Raw genomic sequence first — 26,807 nt, 5'->3', positions numbered from 1 at the left:
CACCCTGCCGCCGTGCTGTCCCTGAGCTGCAGTGGGCTGGCTTCTGTCTGCTCGGCCTTCCCAATGGCTTGTGCTAGATGGCCCTTCGTCTCCAGAGGCCCTACAGTGGCGGCCCTCGCATTATCATCAGTTCTTCTCTCTGATGTCACCGAATCCGTTCTCAAGACCTCCGGCCCTCCCCTCCTTTCCCCCTCCCCTCCCCTGCACACAGCAAACCCCCAAGCCTTCCCCGTCCTTTTCCATGCAGATACGAAAATGAGGATATTTATTTTCTTTCTAGACTTTCTTCTAGATTCTCATGCTTGTTTTAACTCACAATAAAACATTCATTTTTGTGGGGTTTTGGTGGTACTAATCTTTTATTGTTTCCTGTCAAGACACTCCACTATTATGTTGATTTTAAATTTTAGGTTTTTTTTTTTGCTTTCATGATCTCAGATTATAGAAATAAAAAGTGCTTTGAAATTTTAACGGTAGTGTAGAACAGAAATATTACTCTTCCCTGAGTAAAGACTCTTAACGTTTGTTACAAAGTTCAGGTTTGATCAACATCTTATAGGAATTTGAGACATAGTTTTGATTATTTTATGCTCTTTTGAGTGTGCAGTATTCCAGATCCTAAGTGAATATCCCTAGGGTATAGTTCTTAACCCTAAACCGTAGTTCTTATAGGGTAAGTTTTGGCCATTCTTTTTCCTGCAGACTTAGTTGCTTATTTCATAGCACATTTTCCTTTATCTTCACAGCTCTGTGACTGGTGCAGAAGTTAAATCCCATTTCATAGATAGGGAAAGTGAGACGTTAAGGAAAACGTAACTGCTAATACTAACTTAGCTATTTTTATGTGCCAGATTTTGCTGTTTGTATCTTTTCATCACCTTTACCATTTATTAAAATTTTTGTTTACTAAAATATAACTGACAGGTGATGTTGGTTTCAGGTCTACAACATAATTCTATCTCTAGTGACATGATCACCACAGTGCGTCTAGTTACCGTCTGTCCCCATATGCAGGTGACTTTTAGGATTTGCTGTCTTGGCATCTTTTAAGTGTGCTCTACAGTGTTGCCGACTAGAGACCCTGGGCTCTACATGGCATCCTCATGGCTTATTTACTGTAGAATTGGAAGTTTCTACCTCTGGGCCACCTGCACTTGTTCTGCCCATTCCCTAAACCCCTGTCCCTCTGGCAACCACCACTTCTTTCTCTGTTATCTATGCTTTTTATGTTTTCATTCGTTTTGTTTTTCAGATTCCACATATGCATGAAACCACACCACTCGGTGTTTGTCTTTCTCTGTCTGACTTATTTTACTTAGCATCATTCTCCCAAGGTCCATCCATGTTGTCGCCAATGGCACAATGTTCCTTCCTTCTTTTGGTTGCACCCACCAGCAGCCTATGGACAGTGCCTGGTCCAGGGATGGAACCCAAGCTGCAGCTGTGATCTGTGTCACAGCTCTGGCAAAGCCAGATCCTTGACCCACTGCTCTGGGCCAGGGATTGAACCTGTTTCTCTGCAGCAACCCAAGCCACAGTAGTTGTATCCTTAACCCACTGCACCACAGCGGGAACTCCTCATTCTTTTTTTTTTTTTGCTATTTCTTGGGCCACTCCCTATTTCTTGGGCCACTCCCACGGCATATGGAAGTTCCCAGGCTAGGGGTCGAATCGGAGCTTGTAGCCACCGGCCTACGCCAGAGCCACAGCAACGCGGGATCCGAGCTGCGTCTGCAACCTACACCACAGCTCACGGCAACGCCGGATCATTAACCCACTGAGCAAGGGCAGGGACCGAACCCGCAACCTCATGGTTCCTAGTCGGATTCGTTAACCACTGCACCACGACGAGAACTCCTCCTCATTCTTTTTTAATGGCTGAGGAGAATTCTATTATTCTGTGCTCTTAGATATCTGTGTGTAACTCCCATCTTCTTTATCGATTCATTGAGTGACTTAGGTTGTTGACAGTTTTGGCTATTGTGAATAATGCTGCAGTGACATAGGGATGTATATATCTTTTTGAATTAGTTTTTTTCTTTTCTTTGGATAAATACCCAGGAATGGAATTTCTGGATCATGAGGTAGTTCTATTTTTAATTTTTTGAGGAATCTTCATACTGTGCTCCATAATAGCTTCCCCAATTTGCATTCCCACTAACAGTGTGCCCTCGTGTCCCCGTTTATCCATGTCACTTGCCAGCACCTCTTATTTATTGCCTTTAATAATAACCATTCTAACAGGTATGAGCTGATTTTATGGTTTTGTCTTACGTTTCTCTGATGATTAGTGCTGTTGTGCCTTTGGCCATATGTAGGTCTTTGGAAAAAAGGTTTATTCGGATCCTTTGCCCATTTGAAAATCAGATTTCTTTCTTCCTTTCCCTATGGAGTCTGATTTCTTTATATGTTTAGGATGGATATTAACCCCTCATCAAATATATGATTTAAGAATATTTTCTCCCACTCAATAGATTTGTCTTTTCACTTTTTGATGGTTTTCTTTGCTGTGCAGAAGGGTTTTTTTTTTTATGTATTCCCTCTGCCTTTTTTTCCCCTTTTGCAATCAGATGCAAACTTTTAATTACCAAGACTGATGTCAGATATTTAATACCTATGTTTTCCTTCTAGGAGTTTTATGGTCTTGGGTCTTACATTCAAGACTTTAATCCACTTTGAGTTAATTTATGTTTGTGGTATAAGATGGTTCAGTTACTTTTTTTTTTTTTTGTCTTTTTGCCTTTTCCACGGCACATGGAGGTTCCCAGGCTAAGGGTTGGATCGGAGCTGTAGCCACTGGCTTACACCAGGGCCACAGCAATGCGGGATCCGAGCCATGTCTGTGACCTACACCACAGCTCACGGCAACGCCAGATCCTTAACCCACTGAGCAAGGCCAGGGGTCGAAGCCGCAACCTCATGGTTCCTAGTCAGATTCGTTAACCACTGTGCCACGATGAGACCTCCCAGTTTCATTCTTTTTCATGTGGCTGTTCAGCTTTCCCAACACTATATATTGAAGAGACTGCCCATTCCCCATTGTATAGTCTTGCCTCCTTTGTTGTAAATTAATTGACCATATATGCGTGGGTTTATTCTTCTGTATTCTGTTTCATTGATCTTGTCTTTTTTTTTGCACCAGTAATATACTGTTTTGATTACTATAGCTTTGTCATATAGTTTGAAATCAAGGAGCATGGTGTTTCCAGGTTTGTTTCTCAAGATTGCTTTGGTGATGCAGGGTCTACTGTGGATCCAGAGAAATTTTAGGATTATTTAGGATTAGTCCATTTCTTTGAAACATGTCATTGCTATTTTGATATCTTTAAAAAAACTTAATAAAAACCTTAGTAACCTTTGAGAAAGTACTGTTATATTCCTCATTTGACACAAGAGGGAAGTGAGGTTTTAAGAGGTGAAAGGATATTTAATATCATGTTGCTTGTAAAGTTGGAACCAAGGTCTGTGTTGTTCCAGAAAGGCTACTAGGGGGAGGAAGTAGAGATGGAACTGTGTTGTGGGCAGTGAATCTGTGATAAGTGATGGAAATGGGCTCCACAAGAGATGGGTTTTTGGCATGTGAGTGGGAAGCAGCAATGAGAGGGCTCAGTGGCAAGCAGGAACAGAGTTAGAAATGTCTGTTATTCTTTTTGGAGCTGCGCCTGCATCCTGGCGACTTCCTAATTCACTTAGGACACCACATTTTGTCTTGTGACTTGCTTCCCTTTGTGATTAGTATGTAGTGGACTTGTAACAATTCCATGGAGATAGCAGCTTAGTTTCTTGTCTAAGCCATGAACCTCCTATTTCTCAAATCTGTCAATTTCCCTTAACTATAAAATGAGGAGATGAGATTAGACTGTCTGTAAAATCCCCTTCAGAATCAACACCTTATAATTGATAGGAATTGTTAAAAATGGGCAGAATGAATTCTACACTTGGATTTTTAAAATTTTCCTGCTTTTTTTTTTGCAATGAGCTTTAAAAAAAAAAAAATCACTCAACCCATCCCTTCTAGAATATTATTTTAGTTGGGTATTGATTGGGCTTAAGATTTTTGTAGCAGTACTATCAAGATAATAGAAAACTTTTTCTTTCTTTCTAGGCCCTGCAGGAGCAGCTAAAGATGTGTAAGTACTTAATATTATGATTTTCTAAACTCTTTCTGAGGGAGACATGCTTTTCATGGTTATGACCCGTAGATATGTAGGTTTGGCGGAAAAGACATCGAAGTACTTTTTGCACTGAGCACAAATCAAGATTATTATTGGGTTTATAACTAAAGTGCTTTTTGAAGAATGGAATTATTTGTGACTTTTCATTTAGCCTTTCAGTTGCCCTCTCATGTTCAGAACTTTGAGAGGGAAATGTGTAATTGTGCTTCCATCCCAACTTGTGTAGACATTTCTTCTAGTTGCAAGCAAATGATTATGGGAGGATTAAGCAGCTGTTTCCTGTGGCTGTGCAGCCTGAGAGTTGGCCTTGGGGGGAGGAGCCTGGAGCCAGGCATTTACCAAATGCACATTGAATCGTTTTAAAGTTGATATTTGAGTGAATGTATATGACCATTCAAGGTAGTCAGTATTGAGTTGAACTTGAGACCACAGGACTCTTTCGGTGTTTCCATCATGCCCCTTTTTTGCATCTTCCTACCTCCAATCTGGGTACAGTAAGGAGGCAGCAATTCTCTATTTAAAGGTGTTTGTGTGATACAGGCAACTATGTTCAATATCCTATAGTAAACCGTAATAGAAAAGAATATGAAAAAGAATATACATACATGTATGTGTATATATATATATATATATATAAACTGAATTACTTTGCTATACACCAGAAACTAACAAAACATTGTAAATCAACTATACTTCAATTTCAAAAAGCAAGAGTTCTGAAAAAAAGAAAAATAAAGTGCCACTAGAAAGCTGGGGTATAGAACCCCAAGGATAACAGAAAGGGTGTTTGTGGTCACTCCACAGAGAATGGAATTAGCGTCTGCCATCGCCCACCCCTGTGGGCTTGGATGTCAGGACTGATGGTGCCACATATACCCCGAGAGGGTAGGAAAAGATTTATTTCCTCGTATAATGAGGTTTTCTGGGGAGAGCAGGGTGGGCTTCCCAGAGGGTCCATTCAGTTTGAGTGAAGGAAGGGATGAGTGGCTATGGTTTTTATCGTGGTCGGGCTGCAGGTGGGGGTGCTGGGATGAGGGCTTCTGGCGCATGCGCAGAGGAATGCCTGGCTCTGTCTTCCCCGTCAGCACAAATGCAGGAGTTCCTCATCTTCAAGTCCTGCACAGGAGTGGGGCCAAAGGAGTGGTGGGGCTTGAAAGTTGTTGTCAAAAACAGTCCACCTTTTTTTTTCAAAATCATTATTGCCAAAAGGAATCCAGAGAAGACTAGAACAGGGTTGTCAAGTTTGGGGAAAATTAACTAAGCATTTCATATGGGACTTTGGGTGCAAAGGAAGCCGTTTACATTGCTTCCATCTCCTGGTTAACAGTGGTCGGGTTTATTACAGAAGCATTTAGCACCAACGAGTTCGCCATCCCTAACTCTTCCTGTTACTGCAGCATCTCTGACTTTCCTTCACTCTCCCGCTCCATTTCTATATGTTGTTGCCAGATGACTCCCCTGCCCTTTTAGGACCGCTGCTCCAAACTTTTGCTTAGTCTCCATTGCCCAGAATCCTTCGGGAAAAGGAGGGCCCTTCATGTTTCAGCCGTTAGCCGAGTGACTGTGCATGAGGTAGAAGGAAACAGTGCAGGCAGGGCGTGAAAGCGGTCCTGGACTGAGAGGTGAGCTGGAGTCCTGCTCTGGGCCAACTCTCAGGGGCTCACACTGACCTCGTGTTTCCTGTCCCGGCTCCTCGTTTTTGTTGTTTGTTCTTTGCTTTGCTCCCTGCTTGCGAGGGCATTTCCCCCACTTCTGTCTATTCTTCTGGGCTTATGTTTTATCCTTTACAGGAAGAACTTCCTGGATCTCTACCGGGTATAGTGTCTTTCCCTTCTAAACTTGTGCAGCAGTTTGGCCCTCTCTTGTGCTACATCATATTGGGCTTATGTTGTAGTCATTTATCTTCTTGTCTTTTCTCCCTCGGGCATTAAGAGACGTCCCCTCTAGTTAATAGTATGTCCCAGAGGCATGCTGTTTAGCGAATGAATTCTGTCATTTCTTCTTAAGGAGAGCTGGATTTCCTAACTTGGTCTTTTAGAGGCATGGAAATTTCTGCGACAATTTAGTAGTGATGCCTCTGTGGACATTTTGTCGACAGCATTAATGACTCCAGGAAGTGAGATGCACTTTAGCTACTTTTAAAAATCCTGAATTCTCTAAGCTTTCAGTGACTATGTATACCTTGTAGGATCTATAACCAAAAAGATGTAATTTTACTCCTAAATGACCCTTGAAAAATAAATACAGTAAATTCAGTTATAAAAAAGTTATTATACTTTTATTTTTGCCTGCACAGAAGGTATGTTCAAAGACTTTATTTTTTATTTTTATTTTTAGTGAGGCAATTGTTTATTTCAAGAGAGAGGAGATAGGTGCGGAGAAAATATGGGCACGGACAGGCAGGGTGGGAGCAGGGCCTGTGGCGGTGGGTAGAGAAAGAGCAAGAGAGGAAGAGAGCAAAGACTTTTTTTTTTTAAAAAGCAGAAGCTGTAGAGTTATAAACCTTGGCCATAACATTAGGTGGTGCCATGAATGAAGAGGAGCTCTGAAATTAAGGCAATTTAAATTTTCATTATCAAGATTTAAAATTCTTGTTTTTGTTTTTAATCTAAAGAGACCGAGTCCAAATCAAAAGAAGTGGCCAAACTCATGTCACGGATAAAAAGTCAGAGCTTCAAATAGGGCAACCAATGTACTACACACACCACATAGAAGTCTTTTAGCGGGGAATTATGGTTGTTTTAGACTCAGAAATACTATTAATTACTCCATTAATATATAAGAAAAATCAGTTCTCTAGGGAAGGTTTGGGATTTTTATTATATCTCCCCTTTCCTATTTATTTGCCTGTTTTCTGTAGACAAGAAGCCAGGATATAAGAATGAATAAAATGATATTTCTGCCCTAAAGTTGGTCACTGTCTGCTGGGGACCAAAATACAGGGTGATGCTAAGTGCTTGTTATTAAAGTGGTCAGGAAGTTCCCTGGTGCCTTGGAGGTTAAGGATCTGGTGTTGATAATGCTGTGGCACAGGTTTGATCCTGGCCTGGGAACTTCCACATGCTTTTTTGGGTGTGGCCAAAAAACAGTCAAAATGTGATGCTAGTCCGGGTCCTGAAGCATGAGCAAGAGCGTGCATGGGAAGGGGAAGAATGGCAGCAGGGGCAGGGGCAAGAGCGTGACGAGGGGCACACGGGTGCAAGAGAGCCTCTGCTGGGAAGTCAGCCAGTTTGCCCAGAGCCTGAGGTACAGACTCGACAGAGGTGGAAGAGGAGGCTGATGGGCTGGAACCGGCTTGGGAAGGGCTTTTGGTGCCGGGCCAGCCAGCAATTGTACTTGATCTTTACATCGCATTTGAGAGCCATTAGAACTTTTAAGGTGGAGAGTTACATGACTGTGTTGGAGCTTTAGGGCTTTGGCTCCCAGACAGAGGCATATGAGGTGGGGGAAGGGTGGAGGTGCAGAGGATAAGGGGGCTGAGGCCACGCGAGGGCCAGACAGCAGACAGGGTGCAGGAAAGGAGAGGAGCTGATGCATTCAAGGGCCACTTGGAAGCGTCGTCAGTGAGACGTGTTGAATGACTGAATGGGGAAAGAAAGGAAGGGGAAATCTGAGGTGAGGACAACCCTGTGGTTTCAAACTTGAGCCAAGGGAAGAGATGGCTGATGGTTCCAAGAGGTCCCTTGATCTCAAGGGAGAAGAGAAGCCATTGGATGTGGTGTGATGGCCACTGTGGTCACTGGGGGACAGTGTTTCAGCTGAGGGGTGCGAGTACCAGTGGACTCAGAGCGGAAACACACTACGAGTCAGAAGGTGATGCTCCATCTTTTGTTTCAGTGTTTGGCAGTAAGGGATGGAAAGATGTTGGTCGCTTAAAGAGGATGGGTGATTTGGTGAAGTCTTTTTCTTTTCTCTGTTCATTTTTAATGGAGGAGACATAGGTGAACCCATAGATAGAAGCGGGGGGAACCAGTAGGGTTAGAAAAGCAGAGGGTGGTTTGGGGAGGGGTTATCTGTGTGAGCCAGAAAATAACTGATGGATGTAGAACCTTGAACATGCAAGAAGGATTAAAAACAGAAGGCTCACCCTCAAAACTTGAGAGAAAGAGGCAAGTGTGGGTGAAGATAGAGAAATTTAATCATTTTAAGACAGACCCTCATGTATATTAGGGAATGAGACTTTTTCTCTCTTTTTTCTTTTCCTCCAAGTTAAACCACAGTATAATGACAAGCAGAGCAAAACAATTTAACTCAATGTGATGATATTTGGCTGTTTTCACAAACCAAAATTTTATTTCAGGGAGTTAGCTTTTTGGCACAAATAGGTTTTGTTGGGATATTTTTGGTTGGAAATGGCAGAAGCCCAGCTTTAACTGGCCTAAACAAACAAACATAAAGGAATTTATTGGCATGTATAACAGAAAAGCTCCAGGGGTTTGGCCTTCATCACAGCTGGATCCAGGTGCTCCGATGACAGGAAGAAACTCACTCATTTCTGCTTTCCTGTTTTTGGCCCCATTCTTAGACATTTTCCCCCAAGTGGTGATGGAGATGGCCTCTTATCAGCTTATTAGTGGCTGTGGACAAAAGAGTTTCTTTTTCCCTGTAGTTTGATCAAAAGTCCTAGGGCTAAGCTCTCCCTGGCCGTGATGAGGGGTCAGGTGCCTCTCTCTGAACCATTCAGTGGGCCAGGGGGAACATGGGCTTCTCATTGGCCAGACCTGGGTCACGTGCCCACTGCTGGAGCCAATCATAATTGTTCTTCTCACCTAACTGTACAGCTAAACAGTGGGAGAGCAGTGGTTCCCTCACTAAAGAGAAATGGGGATACTCCTACCCAAACAGGGAGCAATTATAACTGGGCCGGCAGAAACAAAGTAGGTTCTCTATGTAGGTCAGCTTTCATGTTCCCAAAAAACTTTTGATTTAAAATTTAAGAAAAGATATGTACAAGGCATATGTGGATGTATGTGAATTGTACAAAAATACTTCAAGTAAGAAACAGTGTTAAACAAGTTGACGCAAATGTAATGTTTGCTGTTGCAAATAAAAGATCATGGCCACTTAATTTAAACACGATGGTTCATATACTTCTTTCACTTAAAACTTGTTTATGATATCACAAAGATTTTTTTCTGGACCATTGTTATGCAAGGTGACAGCTCTAGAGAAAAATACCTTGGAACGAGTTCCCATAAAACATGTTGAAGTGCTGTCTTTTATTTTTTTTTATTTATTTTTGTCTTTTTTTTTTTTTTTTTTGGTCTTTTTGCCATTTCTTGGGCCACTCCCGCGGCATATGGAGGTTCCCAGGCTAGGGGTCCAATCAGAGCTGCAGCCACCGGCCCACGCCAGAGCCACAGCAACGCAAGATCCGAGCTGCATCTGCAACCTACACCGCAGCTCACGGCAACGCCGGATCATTAACCCACTGAGCAAGGGCAGGGACCGAGCCCGCAACCTCATGGTTCCTAGTTGGATTCATTAACCACTGCGCCACAACGGGAACTCCTGAGCCCTGTTCTAATTACAGACCTGAGGGTGTCAGGTGGCCTCCTTTCTTCCCTGTGAGGTGGCAGGCAAGGGTGTCTCCTGCGCGTGGTGAGGAGGATGGGGTGGAAATAGCATTGAAAAAGCACGCGCTTTGGAAGCAGAGAGACCTGTGTTCAAACGGCCCTTCCTCCTTTGCTAGCTGTGTGATCTTGTGCCCTTAAATGTTACTTGTAAAATTGGGATGATACTAACCATTGAGAGTTACCATCTTCATTATCATCCTCAATTTTTATAGCTCCTTTTGATTGAGAGCTGCATAGATAGCTAGTGATTTCAGCACGTTATCTCATTCAGTACCTCTGATGGGGACAGTCGTGCTGTTCCATTTTACAAATGAGGCGCTGGGACACGGAGAGGTTAAGTAACTGCTTGAGGGTTATGATGGGTTTTGGTACAGTGTACTCAGTATCCTAAAGTAATACTTGCTGCCCCGCTCGTAAATGGTAGCTAGGATTTTTCAGTGATTTAAAGGTTGTTGAAGAGATTCAGCAGTGCCTCGTCCTGAATCCCTGATGGCCGAAGACCCAGAGCATTTCTAACCATCTCTCTGTGGTTAGAAACCTTACATTCCCATTGGCTGCCCATCAATACATGGTTCGATTTATTTCCCTGGTGGGACCCAGCAGAGTGGGAACAGGCAGAGAAGCAATTAGGTGGCTTCATTCAGGGGTAGAGAGGGATTGGTGGTGACCAGCAAGTATTGCTGAAATGCTTGACTGCAAGGCACACACTAGAGAGGGGGGTGGGGAAGCCCTAAGGGGCTGATGAAGGGGGACTGTACTGGAGGCTTCTTGGGAATTGGGATGGGAGTGGGGGAGATGGAAGGAAGATTTCCACCCCCCCTCCCCAGGGAGTGGGATTGACCAAAATATCAGAAGTGAACTAGTTCCAGGAACTAATAAGCTCCATGGAGCACCCATGGGAGTCAATGATCAGAATAGCAATAAAAGCTGTTGGGATAGAGGAAGTCAGCAAAATGTGAAGCAAGAGGTCGATCGGGTGATTTTCATGGGATTTAAAATTGTCCAAGATGATGATGGTTAGAAGAAAGCCTTTGAAGTCAGGGCCAAAATCTTTGGTGCATCCAGGGAGGGTATGGCAGGGTTCTGACATCGAAGGGGAGAGTCTTTGAGTGAAGGCGAAGTTGGCCCCATCTGAGAGAGCTTATTGGGGATGTTGGGAGCACTCCGGCTCCGTCTCTGACGGGAGACACTGGGACATGGAAAAACAAGCTGTATAGTCTTGAGGTTTTGAGAAAAGTGATACATCAGAGAAAAACAAGGTTTCTTAATGAGGTGGAGAGAACACTTCTGCCTGTCTTATAGCAAAGGATGCTTCTACAGCCCGTGTTGAAATAATCCAACACTGTGTTCTTCTTAGAAGGAGAGCAGTAGATGGATAGGAAAATTGCAGTTTAATTCTTGACCCCTTACCCCATACAAAGAGCAGATGTTACTCGTGTTCTCCAGGAATACATTCTGGGAGAAAGGAGCCAGTATTGGCCGAGGGGCCCATCCAGCGAGGGAGGCTGAAAGCTGACTGTCCAAAGAGATTTCAAAATTGTGAAGAAATGAGGAAATGCATGAGATTGCATATAGGCCCAAGCAGTCAATGGTAAGACAGTTCTGTCCAAAATCCTGTGTAGTTAAATGCTCGGTAGAATTGATTGGAACCTCCCTGAGAAGCAGGAGCCATCATAAAAAATTAAAAAGAAAATTAAATGATTATTGTTTATTGGGAGGACTGTAGTGTTGGTGGAAGTAAACACTGTTGATTAATAAACCTATTCCAAAAGATCATGAATGGTAACTAAATATAGATAATTGGAGCTACACACAGGATCCCCTGAGGTTTCCATATTGAATTTGTACCATTTACAAATCATAATAAGTGTGGCCTCTTATTGGCACTGCTCACATGGAAAAAGAAAAGACTGCAGCTGCTTCTTAGATCACTCATAAGAATAGCTCTGTATTTAGAACATTTTTCTTGATGACTAAGTAAAAAAATAAATCATTTCTTTGCCACAGAACTCTGTCATTATGGAAGGCTAGGAAAGGGAGAACCTTCTGAATTTCAAGGCAAAGTGGAGCCACGATGAGTTAGGGGATGTTGAGTGGAGTGGCTGCCTGCTGCCTGATATTTATCATCTGTGTTTGTTGTGCAGTGTGTACATAACGTATCTGTGCCATGGTTCCATTTGTTTACCTTTGAAACCTTTTTGTAGGTCATTTGGGACAGCTATTTTATTACAACCTAGAAACTAAGCAAATATAGTGACGGAAATATTTTGATTCCCCTGTGCTGCTGAGGAAGAAAAAAGTAGAGGTGTGTGTTTGATGTAGTACCTCTGAATGAGGCTTCTCTTTATTGAGGGGATCATCATTGATAAGGTGAAAGTTTAGGTCGTCTCTGTGGATACTGGGTTTTAAATAGGAATATACACAAAATAGGTGAATGAAAAAAAGACAGACGGAGGAAAGCCAGCAGGTCCCAGAGAGCAACCACAGACTTATCTAGCTGGTTTGGAGACAGCTCACCTTCTGGAAGCTGGACTTAAAACAAGTCACAGCTTGTTTATGATTGGAGGAAATTCAGTCTCTCTGCTTCATCTAGGAAAGGTCTGCAAAGCTAGGAGAAGTCGTTGAGTGTGCGTTACCTAGACAATGTGGATCAGCAAACATACTCAATCTGAGAAGGGCAAAGAGAGTGCCATGCTGATTTCACAGGAAGTAGGCTAGAAGCATGGGGCGGAAATAGATATAAAAAAGCAGTTTTGAAACCAATGGGTGCTTCCCCCCCCCCCCCTTATTCTAACAAGCCTGTGGGAGGGCCACTTCGGGCCAACTTTGGTAAGAGAGATCACCGAACAGTATACCACCCTGCAAGGATTAAAACTATCATTGGAGATCTTTTCAACAATCCCTAAACGGGGGCGGGGGGGGGGGGGAAGATGATGGACCGGTGGTCACACCTCAATTAACACTTGGTTCTGCAAAACGTTTTTATGGCTGAAGTGGCCAACAGTCTGAGCCAGGGCATGGGAACCTGTGATCTTGCTTCAGGAGATGATCATGAGGCTCAGTGGGTGGCTTTAACCTTGACATTCTTTCTCCTCGAACATCCATTCTTTGATAAAAGGAGCTAACAAAAAGGGACCCAGTGATACTGAAATGCAGAGAATGTTTAAAACTTGGTCCAAAATTGTTAACACATGTTCCACAGGTCTTAGGAAATGTACTTGTGGTTTAATTTTTTTTTCCCTAAGATGAGACGTGAGCTTTAATGAAAAAAAATCTCACTACTCAAACATTTTTTCCAAATATGACATCGCTTTCCACAAATTTTCAGATGCTGTATGTGCTCAGAAATAAAACACTGACTTGATACTAGAGAAAGCAATTTACCAAGAGGCTTTCAGTCATGCTCCCTCTGGAAAAAAACAAGTGCATCACACAAGTTTACTCTGTAGAAACTTGAGAAAATGGAGTAACCACTTGCTTAACTTTAAATTCCATAGTCCTGCTTTGCCCCCTTTACTCTTTGGACTCAGAAATAAGTCTTTCTTCTGTGATTGGTCCTGGACACACCCATGAAACAGACCATGTTTCTACCCAAACCCCAGCTCTGAGAGCTCTAGCTCCTCTCCAGGGACCCTGTCATCCTCTCTCCTATGCTTCTCCCTTCACTGACACTGAGCTACCCATGACCAATCATGGAGAACTTGAATTTGCAAGTTGAGCCAACAGGTAAAATTAAACTATATTTAAATCGGCCTTTCTAGACCCTTGAAATTATTCAAATAGGTAGTGCTTCCACCACTGAAAAGGAAAAGCCAACCTACTTGCCTCTTTACACCTTTCTTCCCTCCCCCACCCCCCACCTGCTTCCTCTTCACTTAGTTGGGGAGGCCAGAAATCAGGGTGGTCTATGTGGCCTTTGTCATATCAGGGCATGAAAACTGTTCAGTGGCAGGGCTTTCTCTGTTAGCTGTTTTCTATTCAGTTCCACATTGCGGAGAGTATTTTGTGTCCGTTTAGTCCCTGGTTAGAGAGAGCTGTTGTAGCCTCATCTTGTTCCCATTTCATCTCTCAAGCACACCAGGCTGGCCTAAATTTGAACTGGGGTGAAGCTAATGATGAAGCGCTGACTTTCTCTCCCCACCTTTGCCAGCCGGAAACTTTCTCTTTTCCTGGCAGTGCCATTGAGAAAGGGCTAGACCAGTTGGGAGGGGAGGCTTGGAATTAGGTCCCCTTGCTTGGGTGGTTGCCACATTAGGGGGTGCTTGTCCTCAGGACCCACTGTGAACACCCCTTATTGCTGATGGATCCATAGTCAGCTCTCAGGATGCTCCCCCAGGACAAGCACCAAGACTGACCTGGGCAGGAAGGGCTTATATCCTTATACTTGGCAGGATTTTCTAGTTTCTTTGGCCAGAATTCTCAGGAATGTGTGTGGAAATGGACTCTAGGGGTGTGAGGCCAAGGAGAAAGGAGTGTCTACTGAGTGAGACTGGATTTATTGATATGGTTATATTTAACAGAGATTCCAGATTTAATTGTTTAAGTGCATGGCTGGGACTCTTTAATGGTTTAGTCTATTTGGTTGATGAAACTTAACCAAATGAGCCTACGTTCTCAGCAGGGGAAGAATGTACCCGATTCCCTGGTGGGCTGGAGAGGGAGGAATCCAAAGACGTGAGGTGATAGGAATGTTGGTGTGAATTTCTCAAGTTGAGCTGCTCCCCACCACAGGCACTGAGAAAACAGAAACAGGCGGTGAAGGGAATCTGCAGGGTGATGGTTCTCTGGAAGGCAGCCTTTAACAGCAGGAGATGATGCCACCCAGATGGGTTGCTTCCTTGGCCATGATGGGATCCCAGAGAAGCAAAGGCCAAGAACTTAACCACCCAAGCAAGATAGGCACACTCCTCTTAATGGACAGCAGGGATGAAGAGGTAGAGTGTTTCATCCTGGGAGGAATTTTGATGATAGCGAGTTGATCATTCTCCCAAGGGATAAATCAGAAGGATGGTCTTCTTGAGGTTCACTCTCTCCCTCTATGTATTTTATAAGCAGAAGATGCCTGGTCTGAGTCAGAGACCTGAGCTGAGCCATCACAGGGGAAAGGCACAGCTTTTTAATACAGCTTCTAGACCCAAGTCAGACTCAGAGTGATTAAGGCCATGTTCCCTTGAGGGAATCATAAACACTGCCACATGCATGTCTGGTAGATGTTCTTTCGGGTCTTCCCCCAGAGAGGCTTGTGTTCACTTACTAAGCAGCTGTGTCCAAAACAGAAGGAAGCACCTGGGCCTTTTAGAGATTTCTAGGCACTAGCTCTGAGTTGATGTTAATATCTGAGGACCCAAGATGCCACTCTGGTCCATCGGTCCATGTGGGTCCATGTGTGGGCTTATAGCGGTCAGGTAAAAAATGGAATTCTGGCTGATCTAAAAATGGCAGTGGTTCCAGGAGTCTACAGACTCATGCTCGGGTTACTTGCTTCATCAGGGGAGATGTATTTGACAACTGACAGAATCTCCACATTGGCTCTCTGACTTGTGAGGGAAGAGCTATCAGTGGTGGGAAGGGTCAAGTGGAAGTCCATGGAAATTTCCCTTCTATACCAGAATAGCAGAAAGGAAAACTGCATTCCTGGTGGAGTTGCAGAGATGAATGCTCCCAACAAAGACTTGAAGAAATGAAGATAGCAAGTTGCTTCTCATATCTCCTTCCACCTTGGCTGTTTGGTCCATGCAGAAGGCAGATTTATTTTAGAGAGTGACTTTGGAGTCGTGTAAGCTTAAGGAAATGCTGATTCCAATTTCAGCTGCTATTGAAGGTGTGGTATCTTTATTGCAAACTATCAATACAGCCCCTACCTCCCCTTATGCAACCTTTGGCAAATACTTTGTCTCTGAACCAGATGGCAGAAGCAGTTTGCTTTTACCTGGCAAGGCTAACAATATACTGTCACAGTCTTGACTCGCATCCTCGATTTTGCACTATGATGTCCCACGGCACCCTGTACTGGTCCAGGACATTTATGACATTATAGTGATTGGACCTGATACACAGGAAATAAGTCCTTTAGATGCCTTAGTGAGACACAGTCAGACCAGGGGGTGGCAGATAAACCCCATTCTTACTACCAATTCATGTATTGGTTTGTGTCCAGTTAGGGGAGCAGAAACCACATTAACTCTTTAAGCAGAGAGAATTTACTATTATTAGGGATTGGTTGAGCAGGTCATGGAGGATGGAGGGTGTAGGAAAGGAAGGCTGAGATTGGCAGGGAGAGTGGTAGCAGGAAGTGGCTACTGCTCCTGGGGCCCACTTCTAGGGCAGGAGTGACAAAGGAAAGAGGTTGGGTTATCAAAATCCAGGAGCTGGGAAGAGGGGTGCTTCTGTGGGGCTGTGACCCAGACATTTGGGGAGAGGGTGCTACTGCCAGGTCTGAACTTTGTATTCTATTAGTAACCACAGCTCGAGGCTACACAGTAGCCACTAGCCGCGGGCTTGAACTGTAGTGACCAGGAAAGGAGTGTTAATCGGGCCTGTTCTAGAAGCTGCGGGGGTGCTGTCTTTTGCATTTTGTGTCTCTCGAGCATCCCCTTCAGTGGAACCTAACAGGGAGCCAGGAGGCAAGGGAGGGTGTTCTCAGAGCCCTTGCCCCCGTCCCTGCATCACAGAGTGGGGAGGGGAAGGGGCCAGGGGCCAGCTCAGCTTCCCTGGCTGGAGCAGATTTTGTCCAGAGAGGCCATGTGCTTGTTTCCAGGTCACTTTTGACCCCTTGGTAATTTGTGCTAGTTTTCCTTCCCCTCATTGACCTTAGCCTCCTTGGTGGTGAATTTGGAGCTGGGGCTGGGGCAAGGGGAGGGAAACTGGTACAAAGTTGCCTTTCACTTTTTTGTTTTTAGGTGATTTGGTTTATGGTACCTGGTCCCTTACCTCCTAAAACCCTGTGGTTTGGTTCTCTTGGTAGACCTTCATCTCAAGTTTCCTCCCCATTTATGCAAGATTCCAAGGGTGTTTTTCTCCCTGAATCCCTTCTCTCTCGTTCCTTTTCACAGCCTCTGCTTGCAGTGCCCCGAGCTGTGTTTTAGAACTATTATCTAGAAGCAGATTAGAGGAGATTTAAGATGATAGGAGGTGTCTCCTGCTTGATGTAAGTCCCCCCTGCTCCTTCCCTAAAGCAGCAAGATTATGGGGGGGGGCCGAATTTGTGAACCAATGAACTCCCCAGCGGTGTTCTCAAGAGCCCAGAGCAGTTTGGCCTCTTCCAGCTCATCTACTGTGAATTGGCCTCATTTTCACTTTGCTTGTCATTTCCAGCATGGAATAATTTTATCTCCAGTCTGTTTTCTAAGGGAACACTCAAGGGTGAAGTCCTCTCATTCTCTGCCTTTGGAACTGGCAGAAAACAGGGCCATGAATGTCCATGACCCTGCGACTTCTAGACGCTGTCAGTGGCTGCTCTTCTCCCTAAGCCAGGGACTGTGTGCCTTTCTCTCCTGCTCTCAGTGGTTTGGGGAACAAATCTCACGATCCATCGTCAGTCATAGCTGCAGGCTACACAACAGCCATTGCCCTTCCACTAACACTGTAGGGACCAGAGAAAAGCAAAGAAGTCCTTTGTGCCAAACAGAGGTCATGAAGCTCATCCAAGAGCTTCATGGTGGCGGTGGTGGTGCTGGAACTCCGGCCCAAGCCTGGTTCCCAGCCCGATGCTCTGATTCAGCGGGGTTGAAGGTCTACAGGCTGTTTTCATTTCTTCAGAAACTGAACAGAAATCTGCACGTCCCCACAGTGAGGCTTTATGTTACCCATGTGTAGATTTACTGTTGATTCAAATTTATAAAATTTCTGTGGGAACCATGCCACGCGCATCAGGAGCACCCACCCTTTGGCACTTGTTTGTCGGGGAAGATATCAGCAAATAATGATTAAGGCCAGTGGAGAAGAAATCCTTTTGTGAAGGGAAACAGTTATCAAGTGATTCCTGAAAATGGTGCCTAGGTGGGGCAGCCCAGGCATGATTCATCACTTGAGTGTCTCCCTAGGATGAGAATCCTAAAGACTTCAGCTTCCTGCTGAGTTGCCTGGCAGTCAGATACATTTACTGCCCTAAGGTAATTGCTACTTTTTATCAACAAGAAATGCCCTTTCAGAGAAGTTAGGCCCCACATCAGAAGATAAAGATTTTTCAGAGGTCCACTTGGAGTGACTAGTAACCATGAAACAATTCCACTAGTTTTGCAGGGTCTGTGGCTTAACATCTCAGAGTCTTCCTCATACAGGAAATTTTACTACTGCTTGATGCACCATTTCTTCTGAATGCTCCAGCCTGTGCAGCCAGGGCAGGACCACGGCACCCCAGCTGGATGGGTGCGGTCCTTGTGGACCGGCAGGGCAGCACTTGGCTTTCAGGCAGCTACACAGAGTGGCTTGAATCTCTGTCCACAAGGAGATTTGGTTTGGACCAACCGCCATTTTTTGATTTAACCTCAATTTGAATCTGGTTGTCCAGACAAATAGATTCTAATGTAACTGCTGATCAGGGGAGGTATTCTTAATGGGATAAAAATGAATTACATAGCCATTGGACAAGTTCTACAAAGATTGATTGTCCCTGGCATCTGTTAAAAGCTCTCTCCAGTGTTCATGAATTGTTGACCAAGACCTTCTGCCATCTTGGCTCCTTCTCTCCTTAGGTGGGATGAGAAAAATCAAGGAGCCCCAGCTTGGGAGATGGGGGTGTTTGTCTGATACAGATTAGCCCGAGCTCGCAGTTCATGAAGCAGGAGCTGGAGCTATAGAACCTTGGTTTGCATTCGAGCTCTCTTCCCTGGTCATGTAACCTTGGTCATGCTACCCAATCTTTGAGTCTCAGTTTTTCATTGTTCACTGTGGTGAATCTTGCAATGATTGTGATGAGGATTAAAGGAAATAGTGGAAGAGCGTGAGCAATGTAGCACGAGCAATGTGCCTGTCCTGCTTCCACAAGCAGGCTGTGAGACAGGGGTGAAGTTCAGAGCTTTTCCAAGAGAGGTCGGAGGCCACAGCCACTCTAGGGGGAGCCACCTAGAAGAGTTTTTGACTTTTACATCTTATCTGAGCGGCATAAGAGTGGTGGATTAGCACATGGAGCGTGGCTTTGGTGTCAGATGGATGGGATTTCAGTGTTGGTCTTGCTTATTGGACTTGCATATGTATTAATTACCTGGCTTTCCGAACCCATTTCCTCAGCTCTCAGCGCTATTGCGAGGAACAGCACTGATGCATATGGAGTGACCAGTGCTATGTCTGACTCCCAGGAAGGATTCATTGATGATGCTGTTTTTACCACATAGTCTTTAACCCCGAGTCTTCTATTGTAGAATACTGATGGAAGGAAGGGGTGAAGCAGCGGCTCAGATATGCACGCGTATAGGCAAAGGCAGGCCTTATAACTTACTTCAACCTTTAAAAGAACGGAAGTCTGATGAGCCTTCATAAATAGTATTTTTAAAGATTTTGTAATTAGATGTGTAAGGTGGTTAATTCCTTGTATCATAGAGAACATGTATTGGCCTTTAGGGTATTGAGTAACTCAAGAGAATAGATTACAAATAATTTACTCTTACATCAGGGGATGTTAAATATGTTTTAAAACCTTGAATATATCCTTCAGCCAAATTAGCTGAGAGGGGCAAGAGTGAAGATAAACAGATATGTCACTGGATGTAAAGAGAATAACCGTGGCAAAATATGAGACATTCTGTGTGTCCAAATCTGGTTAGAGAGAGCTTCAAAAACAGTTTCATGATAACCTTGGCCATTCAGGACCAAAGTAAACAGTTCTGATCATCTTTTTATTTTTTTTAATTGAAATAGTTGATTTACAATATGGTGTTAATTTCTGCTGTACAGCAAAGTGATTCCTACGTATCTTTTTATGTACTTTGTAGTATACGTTTCCATTAGGGTTTCTCTCAGGAGATGGAATATAGTTCCCTGTGCTCCACAGTAGCACCTTGTTGATCCATTCTGCAGGTCATGGTTGGCATTGTTCTGATAATCTTCAACAAACCTGTCACCGTCATTTGCCTACTATCTGTACTCACAGGTTATAAATCCATTTTAATTAAAAGTGGTAAAAGCAACACCTGACAGTGTTAACATCTGTTCACCAAGTGCAGCACCAGTTCTCATACAGTATGACGTCGACACCTTTGAACTGAGAAATGATCCAGCTTTAGCAAGTGATAAATGAAGTTGATAATTGTCTGGTGAATTTAGGTTATGGGCTCGATTTGGACAAATCAGAATGCAGGATGGGTTTTGCCCTCTGTTGGGAGGGCTTGCTGAGGGTGCATGGCCGATGTTCAGATAATTTCCAAGTCTCTGCTTCCCTTCGCTATAGACTTGGGATTTACTGGCTGTTGAAATGATCCCACATCTCATGGGCATGTACCTTCACAACTCTTAAGTGGGTGAAACCAAGGTTAGGCAGTCCCTAGAGTTGAAAGATTCCATGAAACTCTTGAGATGCTTTCAGTCCACTTTCTTCTTGACCGAAGCCCCTTAGAATTCCATGTTGAGTTCAACCAGATACACTTGAGTCTTTTCTCTTTCAGAAAAATAACTCATTTATACTAAACTAGTGCTTCAAGAAAATCTTCCTGATCCTCCTAAAAATATGCCAAGTAATTTTAGGAGGAAATGGATTCCTCTTCAAGGAAAAGAGGCCGTGCATTTTAGACTAGGAATTCCCTCCAAAAACTTTTTGAACATTTCCTCCTCCTCTGTGTAATAGGTCATATGTAAAATGTTTTTTTTTTTTTCCTTTGGCTGTACCCTCGGCATGTGGAAGTTCCTGGGCCAGGAATCAAATCCAAGGCAGAGCTTCCACCTATAGCGTAGCTGCAGCAATGCTGGATCTTCACACTCTACGCTGGGCCGGGGATGGAACTGCACCTCCACAGAGACAAGCTGGATCACTAACCCACTGTGCCATAGCGGGAACTCCCTAAAATGTTTTTTTTTTTTTTTAAAGGTTAAATTGATTTTAACCCTTTCTGCACCAGATAAATCTTTCATAACTAAAGTTGTGCCACTGAGCTGACATGAGACACTGAATCATCGTGTGTTAAGACTAGAAGGGACCTTGAGTCATCTGGTCGACCCCCTTATTTTACAGATTGGATATCGGCAGACAATTTGCCCACAGCCTGTCCATCACACAGGAGGCAGGTGGCACAGCCAAGACAAAACCCAGGCTTCGTGATGCCTAATGGTGCTCTTTCTAATCTTGGCTGCCCTCAAGTTTTTCATTTTGTTTAGCAGTTGGGCTTGTTGGCACTTGCACTTTTCGGTAAGTAGAACATTGCCAGTTTTTTAGTGTATGGATGATTGAGGTAGAGTCAGAATACTGTTGTTACCAAAATACTGGGTGGAAGAACTTGAACAAAATTGCCTTTAACTCATCAGTTCCCTTCTTCTCAGAGCCAAAAATGAAGTCTTTGTAACCAGACGGCTCATAAAATGTTTTTGACCTTTCAGAACAGAAGACTCGATAGCAGAAGATGACAAGAGGAGGTATGTTTGGTATTGAGGCTGCTTTAAATTTGAATAATTTTGGCCACACCTGATGGATTTAATGTAACATGAATTCGTTTAACTCATGGGTTTAATCAACCGCTCTAGCCCATTGCCAATAATACAGATCCTACCAAGAAAACTTTTGGCACAGAGAGTAACAGGTAGGAGCATGTGATCTGATCAAGAACTCACCCAGGGTTCCTAATCATGGGCTTCTTTCGAGCACGCTTGGGTTGTCCTGTGCACACGGCCTGGGCTAGTTTCCACCCTGTGGCCTCTGGCTGTGCTCCCAAATTGGAGGACCTCCCTTCATTCCCGCTGCCTTCTCTGTCCTCCCATCCTCTGAGCCACTGCACTCCACTCTCACTCTCTCCTCACTTTGTATCTACCTGTAGGTAAAATGACCCTGTCCGTAACACCTGTTCCCGAGTTGACCACTCTGAATTCTTCATAACTGTTGACTGATCAACTGTAACATGTCACCGTACTGATACTCCTTACTCTACAAAAATCGTAACAATCCCACCTTCTTCTTTCCCACTGCAGGCAAAATATCTAAAAAATTCTACTATACAGCTTTTTTAAATATATAGCTTTTTTTGAGCACAGAAAAAGTTCTGTCTCCAAGGACAATAATATTCTTAATTCGACTTTTGAAAAGTCATGAGTTATTTTAAAAGTTCCGTCATTGTTCGAAGGACTCCATGCTTTCATGCATTCATAATTTTCTACAGGTGGATAGTACACCATGTAGTTTGGCCTGATTTTTCTCTGCTTCTTTTCCTTAAGAAACTACGGAGGGGTGTATGTTGGTCTACCATCTGAAGCCGTCAATATGGTATCCAGCCAAACAAAGACGGTACGAAAAAGTAAGTAAAACCATATGATTTTTTTTTTGTTTTGTGAAAAAAAGTAAAATTGTTATTTCAGCTTTCCTGCTCCCCCTACATAGCACCGAGTCACAGTGGGCCGTGTTTAAGAGCTGTATTTGCTCATTGTGATCATTGTCAAAATCGCCACCCACATGATGCAAGTAATTCCAGAGCAAAATTGAACAACTCACTGTTCATGGTTATGTTCCGTGGATCCCCAGGGAAGACTCTTGAGAAATGAATGACTAGTTATACAAGAAGAGCAAGAGGGGAAGTGGGGGAAGGGGAGGGGACTGGAGGGGCGAGAAAAGGCCATAGGAACAGCTCCCCAAGGTGGACAGGACAGAGCAGGCGATCCCTGTCCTGCACAGATTGTTCCTTTCAGTGATGATCTGTGTGGAAACGAAAGCACACGTTTTTTTAAGTTTAGGCAATTGTGGTAGAACAGAGGTAAACTCCTGCCATAGATGATAAATGGGACTGATAAGTCATCTGGTAAATAGAATAACTGCTTATTGGGTAATGAAATGACGTAAGGCTCCTTTCTGGGTTTTATTAGTAATTATGAAGTCCTTTTGAAATAAGTACGATTGCAACCTTCTTGCTTGAATAAAAGTTTTTAAGTGTGGCTCGTGGTAAAAGAATGCCGATTTACTCATCACTGTACACTGATACATAGCTTTCAAGAGCTGTTAATGTTTAATTTGTACACAAGCCTTGTATTATTTTAACATATTATTTTTCCTCATTCTCTTTTTCTGGTTGATGATTTAGACTCGCAAGGACATCCATGTCACAACTATTTGTAGCTTTATGGGAAACTAGAATTAGGTTCTTTATAACTGAACTTTTCTTCATTTTCTCTTTAAGATTAGAAGAAAATATCATGACTCAATCAGCAAGAGGTACTGTATGTTTTTGTAAATAATTCTATGTATTTAGCCTTGATGAATGAATTGTAGCTATTACAATGCTCCGTATTTCTAAGAAATTTTGAGCCTCAAGATTAACAAGGGGTCTTATCTTCTTAAATCTGTGGAACCCGACATGTTTTATTGTAAAGAGCTCTTTATGATTAAATCAGTTTTCTTTGCAGCTTTTTTTCCCCCCAGCTCCCCGCCCCCATGCAACTTAATTCATTTGGTAAGAACAAGCTAAGCGTTTGACTAAAATACTAAGCTTTCAGAGTTCCCTGGTGGCCTAGCAGTTAAGGGCTCAGTGTTGTCATTGCCGTGGCTTGGGTTCTATCCCTGGCCCTTTTACATGCCATGGGCACGGCCCATAAATAATGAATAACCAAGGTTTCATTCTTCCTTGTCAAAATCTTTGTGGGGTTAGGACCTTGGAAGTGACAGATAAGCAGACTAGAGAGGCTGGGAATTAGATTAGGATCGATATTAAATGTTTGGCAGTAGCCAGGGGGTAGTTAATATACAGAGGAAAAAAATGTCAGTACCAAAGCTGCAGTGGAGCCGAGTGGTCCATGTGCAGAGATGCAGTTCTGCAGAAACGAATCAAGTCATAGACCGAATTTCCAGGTTAAGGTGTTATAAAACATGTTCATCATGGACAAAAGAACCCACTGCCCAAAAGATGAAGCACTGTGAACCTCAGGAAGATCTTAGAAGTAACTCCGAGAGAACAAGAACCAGGACAGAAGAAAAGATAGCTTCCATTTATTAACTACCCTCTGGGTACCAGTCTCTAAAGGTTGCTGACCTGCATTTCCATACAGGCAAAGAGTTTGAGTTCACCTGGTCCAAAATTACACATGGTGCTTGGGTCCCCACTGTCTTTCAATCTTGCTGAATGACAGCCCACCTCTTTGGAATACTCCGTGATCAGGAATGCTCTGTCCTCTGGCATAGCCTGTTCTCTCTGGGAAGCAGACCACCTTGGATTGAATTGAGACTGGTTTTTACTTCCTAGCTGGGCAAATTACTTCCTCTTCGTAGCCTTCATTTTGTAATCTGTAAAATGGAACTCATGCTTATCTTGAGGGGTTCTTGTTAGGGTTAAATATGAAGTGAATGGTAGCTCCTGCTAGAATAGTCAGGGCCACCATCAGCATCACTGTCATCCTGAGGATCCAGCCCCTGGTAGACCAGAGGCAAGACTGATTTGGTAACGAACCAACTTCTTGCTCAGGGCCAGTAATGGTGCTGGCTTTGGGGGTGGGATGGGTTGCAGGATAAGCTCACAGGTGGCAACAAATGAGCTTTCCTACCTGGGGAAAGGGACCTGGAAGTCGTAACTGGTTTCTGCCCGACTAGAAAGACAACAATCTTGGGCATCCACTTCTTCCAAGACTCTCTCTACAAGGCAACAACATGATGGAGCTTCCCTGGTGCTCAGAGGCACATGAGGGTGGGGGAATTTCTCTTTAGGGATTTGTTGGAGATTTTCTATTTCTGGGATTTTTGGTAGAGTTCTCATTCTCCTTTAGATTTCTAAGTTCCCTGCTAGCTTTCCCTTATGCAGCAGCATTTTTGTCATTTGCATTAAACTGATGAAAGATCTCTTTGAAAGCAAGCATACATGACTGTGCACCCTCCTGAAAACAGGGTGTATTTCAGAAAGCATCTGAGGACAGTGGGATGAAGCGCATGTAGATGGCGAATAGGACAGTTGGTAGCGATGCTGGAGCACAAGACCCTAGATCTGTTACCTTCTTCCAGTTTTCACGTAAGAGACAAGATTGTTGTTCAACTTTGCATGTGGATCTAAGATTTCCTAAGAACAGCTGAGCAACGCTGTTGGCGAGTCAGTCCAGATAATGCTAGATGGCTGGCTAGAAGACTGCTCATGGCTATCAATATAAAAATAAACATTTTATTGCCATCCTTCTCTCTTCTCAGTTATCACTGTGACTCAGTTATAAACATATACATTTTTAAAATCATCTTTTCCATTATGGTTTAATCCAAGGATACCGAATATAGTTTCCTATGCTATCCAGTAGGACCTTGTTGTTATCCATTTTATAGGTAATCATCTGTATCTGCCAACCTCAAAGTCCCACTCCATCCCTCTCCTACCCACCCTCCTCCTTGGCAACCATAAGTCTGTCCTCTGAGTGTTTCTGTTCTGTGGATAGGTTCATTTGAGCCACATTTTAGATTCCACATGTAAGTGATATCAGATGGTATTTGTCTTTCTCTGACTTATTTTCCTTAGAGTATAATAATCTCTGGGTGCATCTGTGTTGCTGCAAATGACATTATTTCATTCTTTTTTATAGCTGAGTAATATTCCATTGCGTATATGTACCACTTCTTTATCCATTCTTCTGTCAATGGACATTTAGGTTCTTTCCATGTCTTGGCTATTGTGAATAGTGTTGCTATGAACACAGGGGTGCATGTATCTTTTTGAATTACGGTTTTGTCTAGATATATGTCCAGGAATAGGATTGCTAGATCATATGGTAATTCTGTTTTTAGTTTTCTACCTCCATACTGGTTTCCATAGTGGCTGCACCAACTTATATTCCCACTTACAGTGCACAAGGAGTCCCTTTTCTCCGTACCCTCTCCAGCATTTGTTATAGACTTCCTATTTGTTACTTGCAGATTCCTATTTTTTTGTCTTTTTAGGGCCCCACCCGTGGCATGTGGAGGCTCCCAGGCTAGAGGTTGAATTGGAGCTGTAACCACTGGCCTAAAACAGCCACAGCAATGCCAGATCTGAGCCCTGTCCATGACCTACCCCACAGCTCACACCAACACTGACCGGATCCTTACTTAACCCACTGATCAAGGCCAGAGATTGAACCTGCATCCTCGTGGTTACTAGTCAGATTCATTTCCACTGAGCCATGGTGGGAACTCCTTTGTAGACTTTTTTTTTTTTTGGTCTTTGTTGTTATTGTTGTTGCTATTTCTTGGGCCGCTCCCGCGGCATATGGAGGTTCCCAGGCTAGGGGTCGAATCGGAGCTGTAGCCACCGGTCTACGCCAGAGCCATAGCAACGCGGGATCCGAGCTGCGTCTGCAACCTACACCACAGCTCACGGCAACGCCGGATCGTTAACCCACTGAGCAAGGGCAGGGACCGAACCCGCAACCTCATGGTTCCTAGTCGGATTCGTTAACCACTGCGCCACAACAGGAACTCCTCCTTTGTAGACTTTTTAATGATGGCCAGAGGAATGCTTTTAGAGTCTCTTAAAATTATGTATATCATGATACGGATGGGTAGTTTCTTCCACTGATGAACCAAGGCTGAAGAGTTTTGCCCATTTGGATGTACAGAGTGCTGCTAGCACAGTGGTGCTTCTCAGAGGCTATTGGCTGTGCTCACTGCATCAGATCCCTGGTGGGGTGGGGGTTGAGACCCCAGGAGGGTCTGACCAGCAGCGAAGGACTGGGTTATGACTGAGCAGCCTCTGTCTTTGCAATATTGACAGTTGGCTAGGTTGGGGCATCATGTTGTTGTATTTTCACTCTAAGTTTCAGAACTCTTTCTCCAGCCTATCTTGTCTCATGGGTCAGCGGTGGTTTAACACTGCCCTGGCCACCTATTATTAAGTCTCAAGATATTGAACAGATATTGAGCATGTGTGTTGCCGAAAAGAAAAGTGAGTAGATCATTTGCAGGCCTAAGGCTTTTTTTTTTTTCTTT

At 43.7% G+C, this 26,807-nt stretch overlaps 1 protein-coding gene across 2 annotated transcripts in view; it reads left to right on the top strand.

Moving 5' to 3' along the window:
• C5H12orf75 (chromosome 5 C12orf75 homolog) overlaps positions 1-26,807 on the top strand; it is a 38,192-nt gene that overhangs the window by 10,500 nt on the left and 885 nt on the right. The window contains exons 3-6 of one of the 2 annotated variants that reach the window (XM_084955527.1): positions 4,106-4,130; positions 21,275-21,310; positions 22,103-22,182; positions 23,056-23,090. In XM_084955527.1, coding sequence (XP_084811653.1) covers positions 4,106-4,130; positions 21,275-21,310; positions 22,103-22,182; positions 23,056-23,060 — 146 coding nt within the window. In that variant the 3' untranslated portion in view covers positions 23,061-23,090. The remainder of the gene's footprint in view (positions 1-4,105; positions 4,131-21,274; positions 21,311-22,102; positions 22,183-23,055; positions 23,091-26,807) is intronic. The other variant, XM_084955526.1, reaches the window with a different exon arrangement.

Source organism: Sus scrofa, chromosome 5 (assembly GCF_054392235.1).
Source record: "Sus scrofa isolate SSC_HxYL_T2T_F1_AM1 chromosome 5, Sscrofa_HxYL_maternal_Yorkshire_Landrace_v2.0, whole genome shotgun sequence".
Lineage (NCBI taxonomy): Eukaryota > Metazoa > Chordata > Mammalia > Artiodactyla > Suidae > Sus > Sus scrofa.
This window is presented reverse-complemented; position numbering and strand designations above follow the sequence as displayed.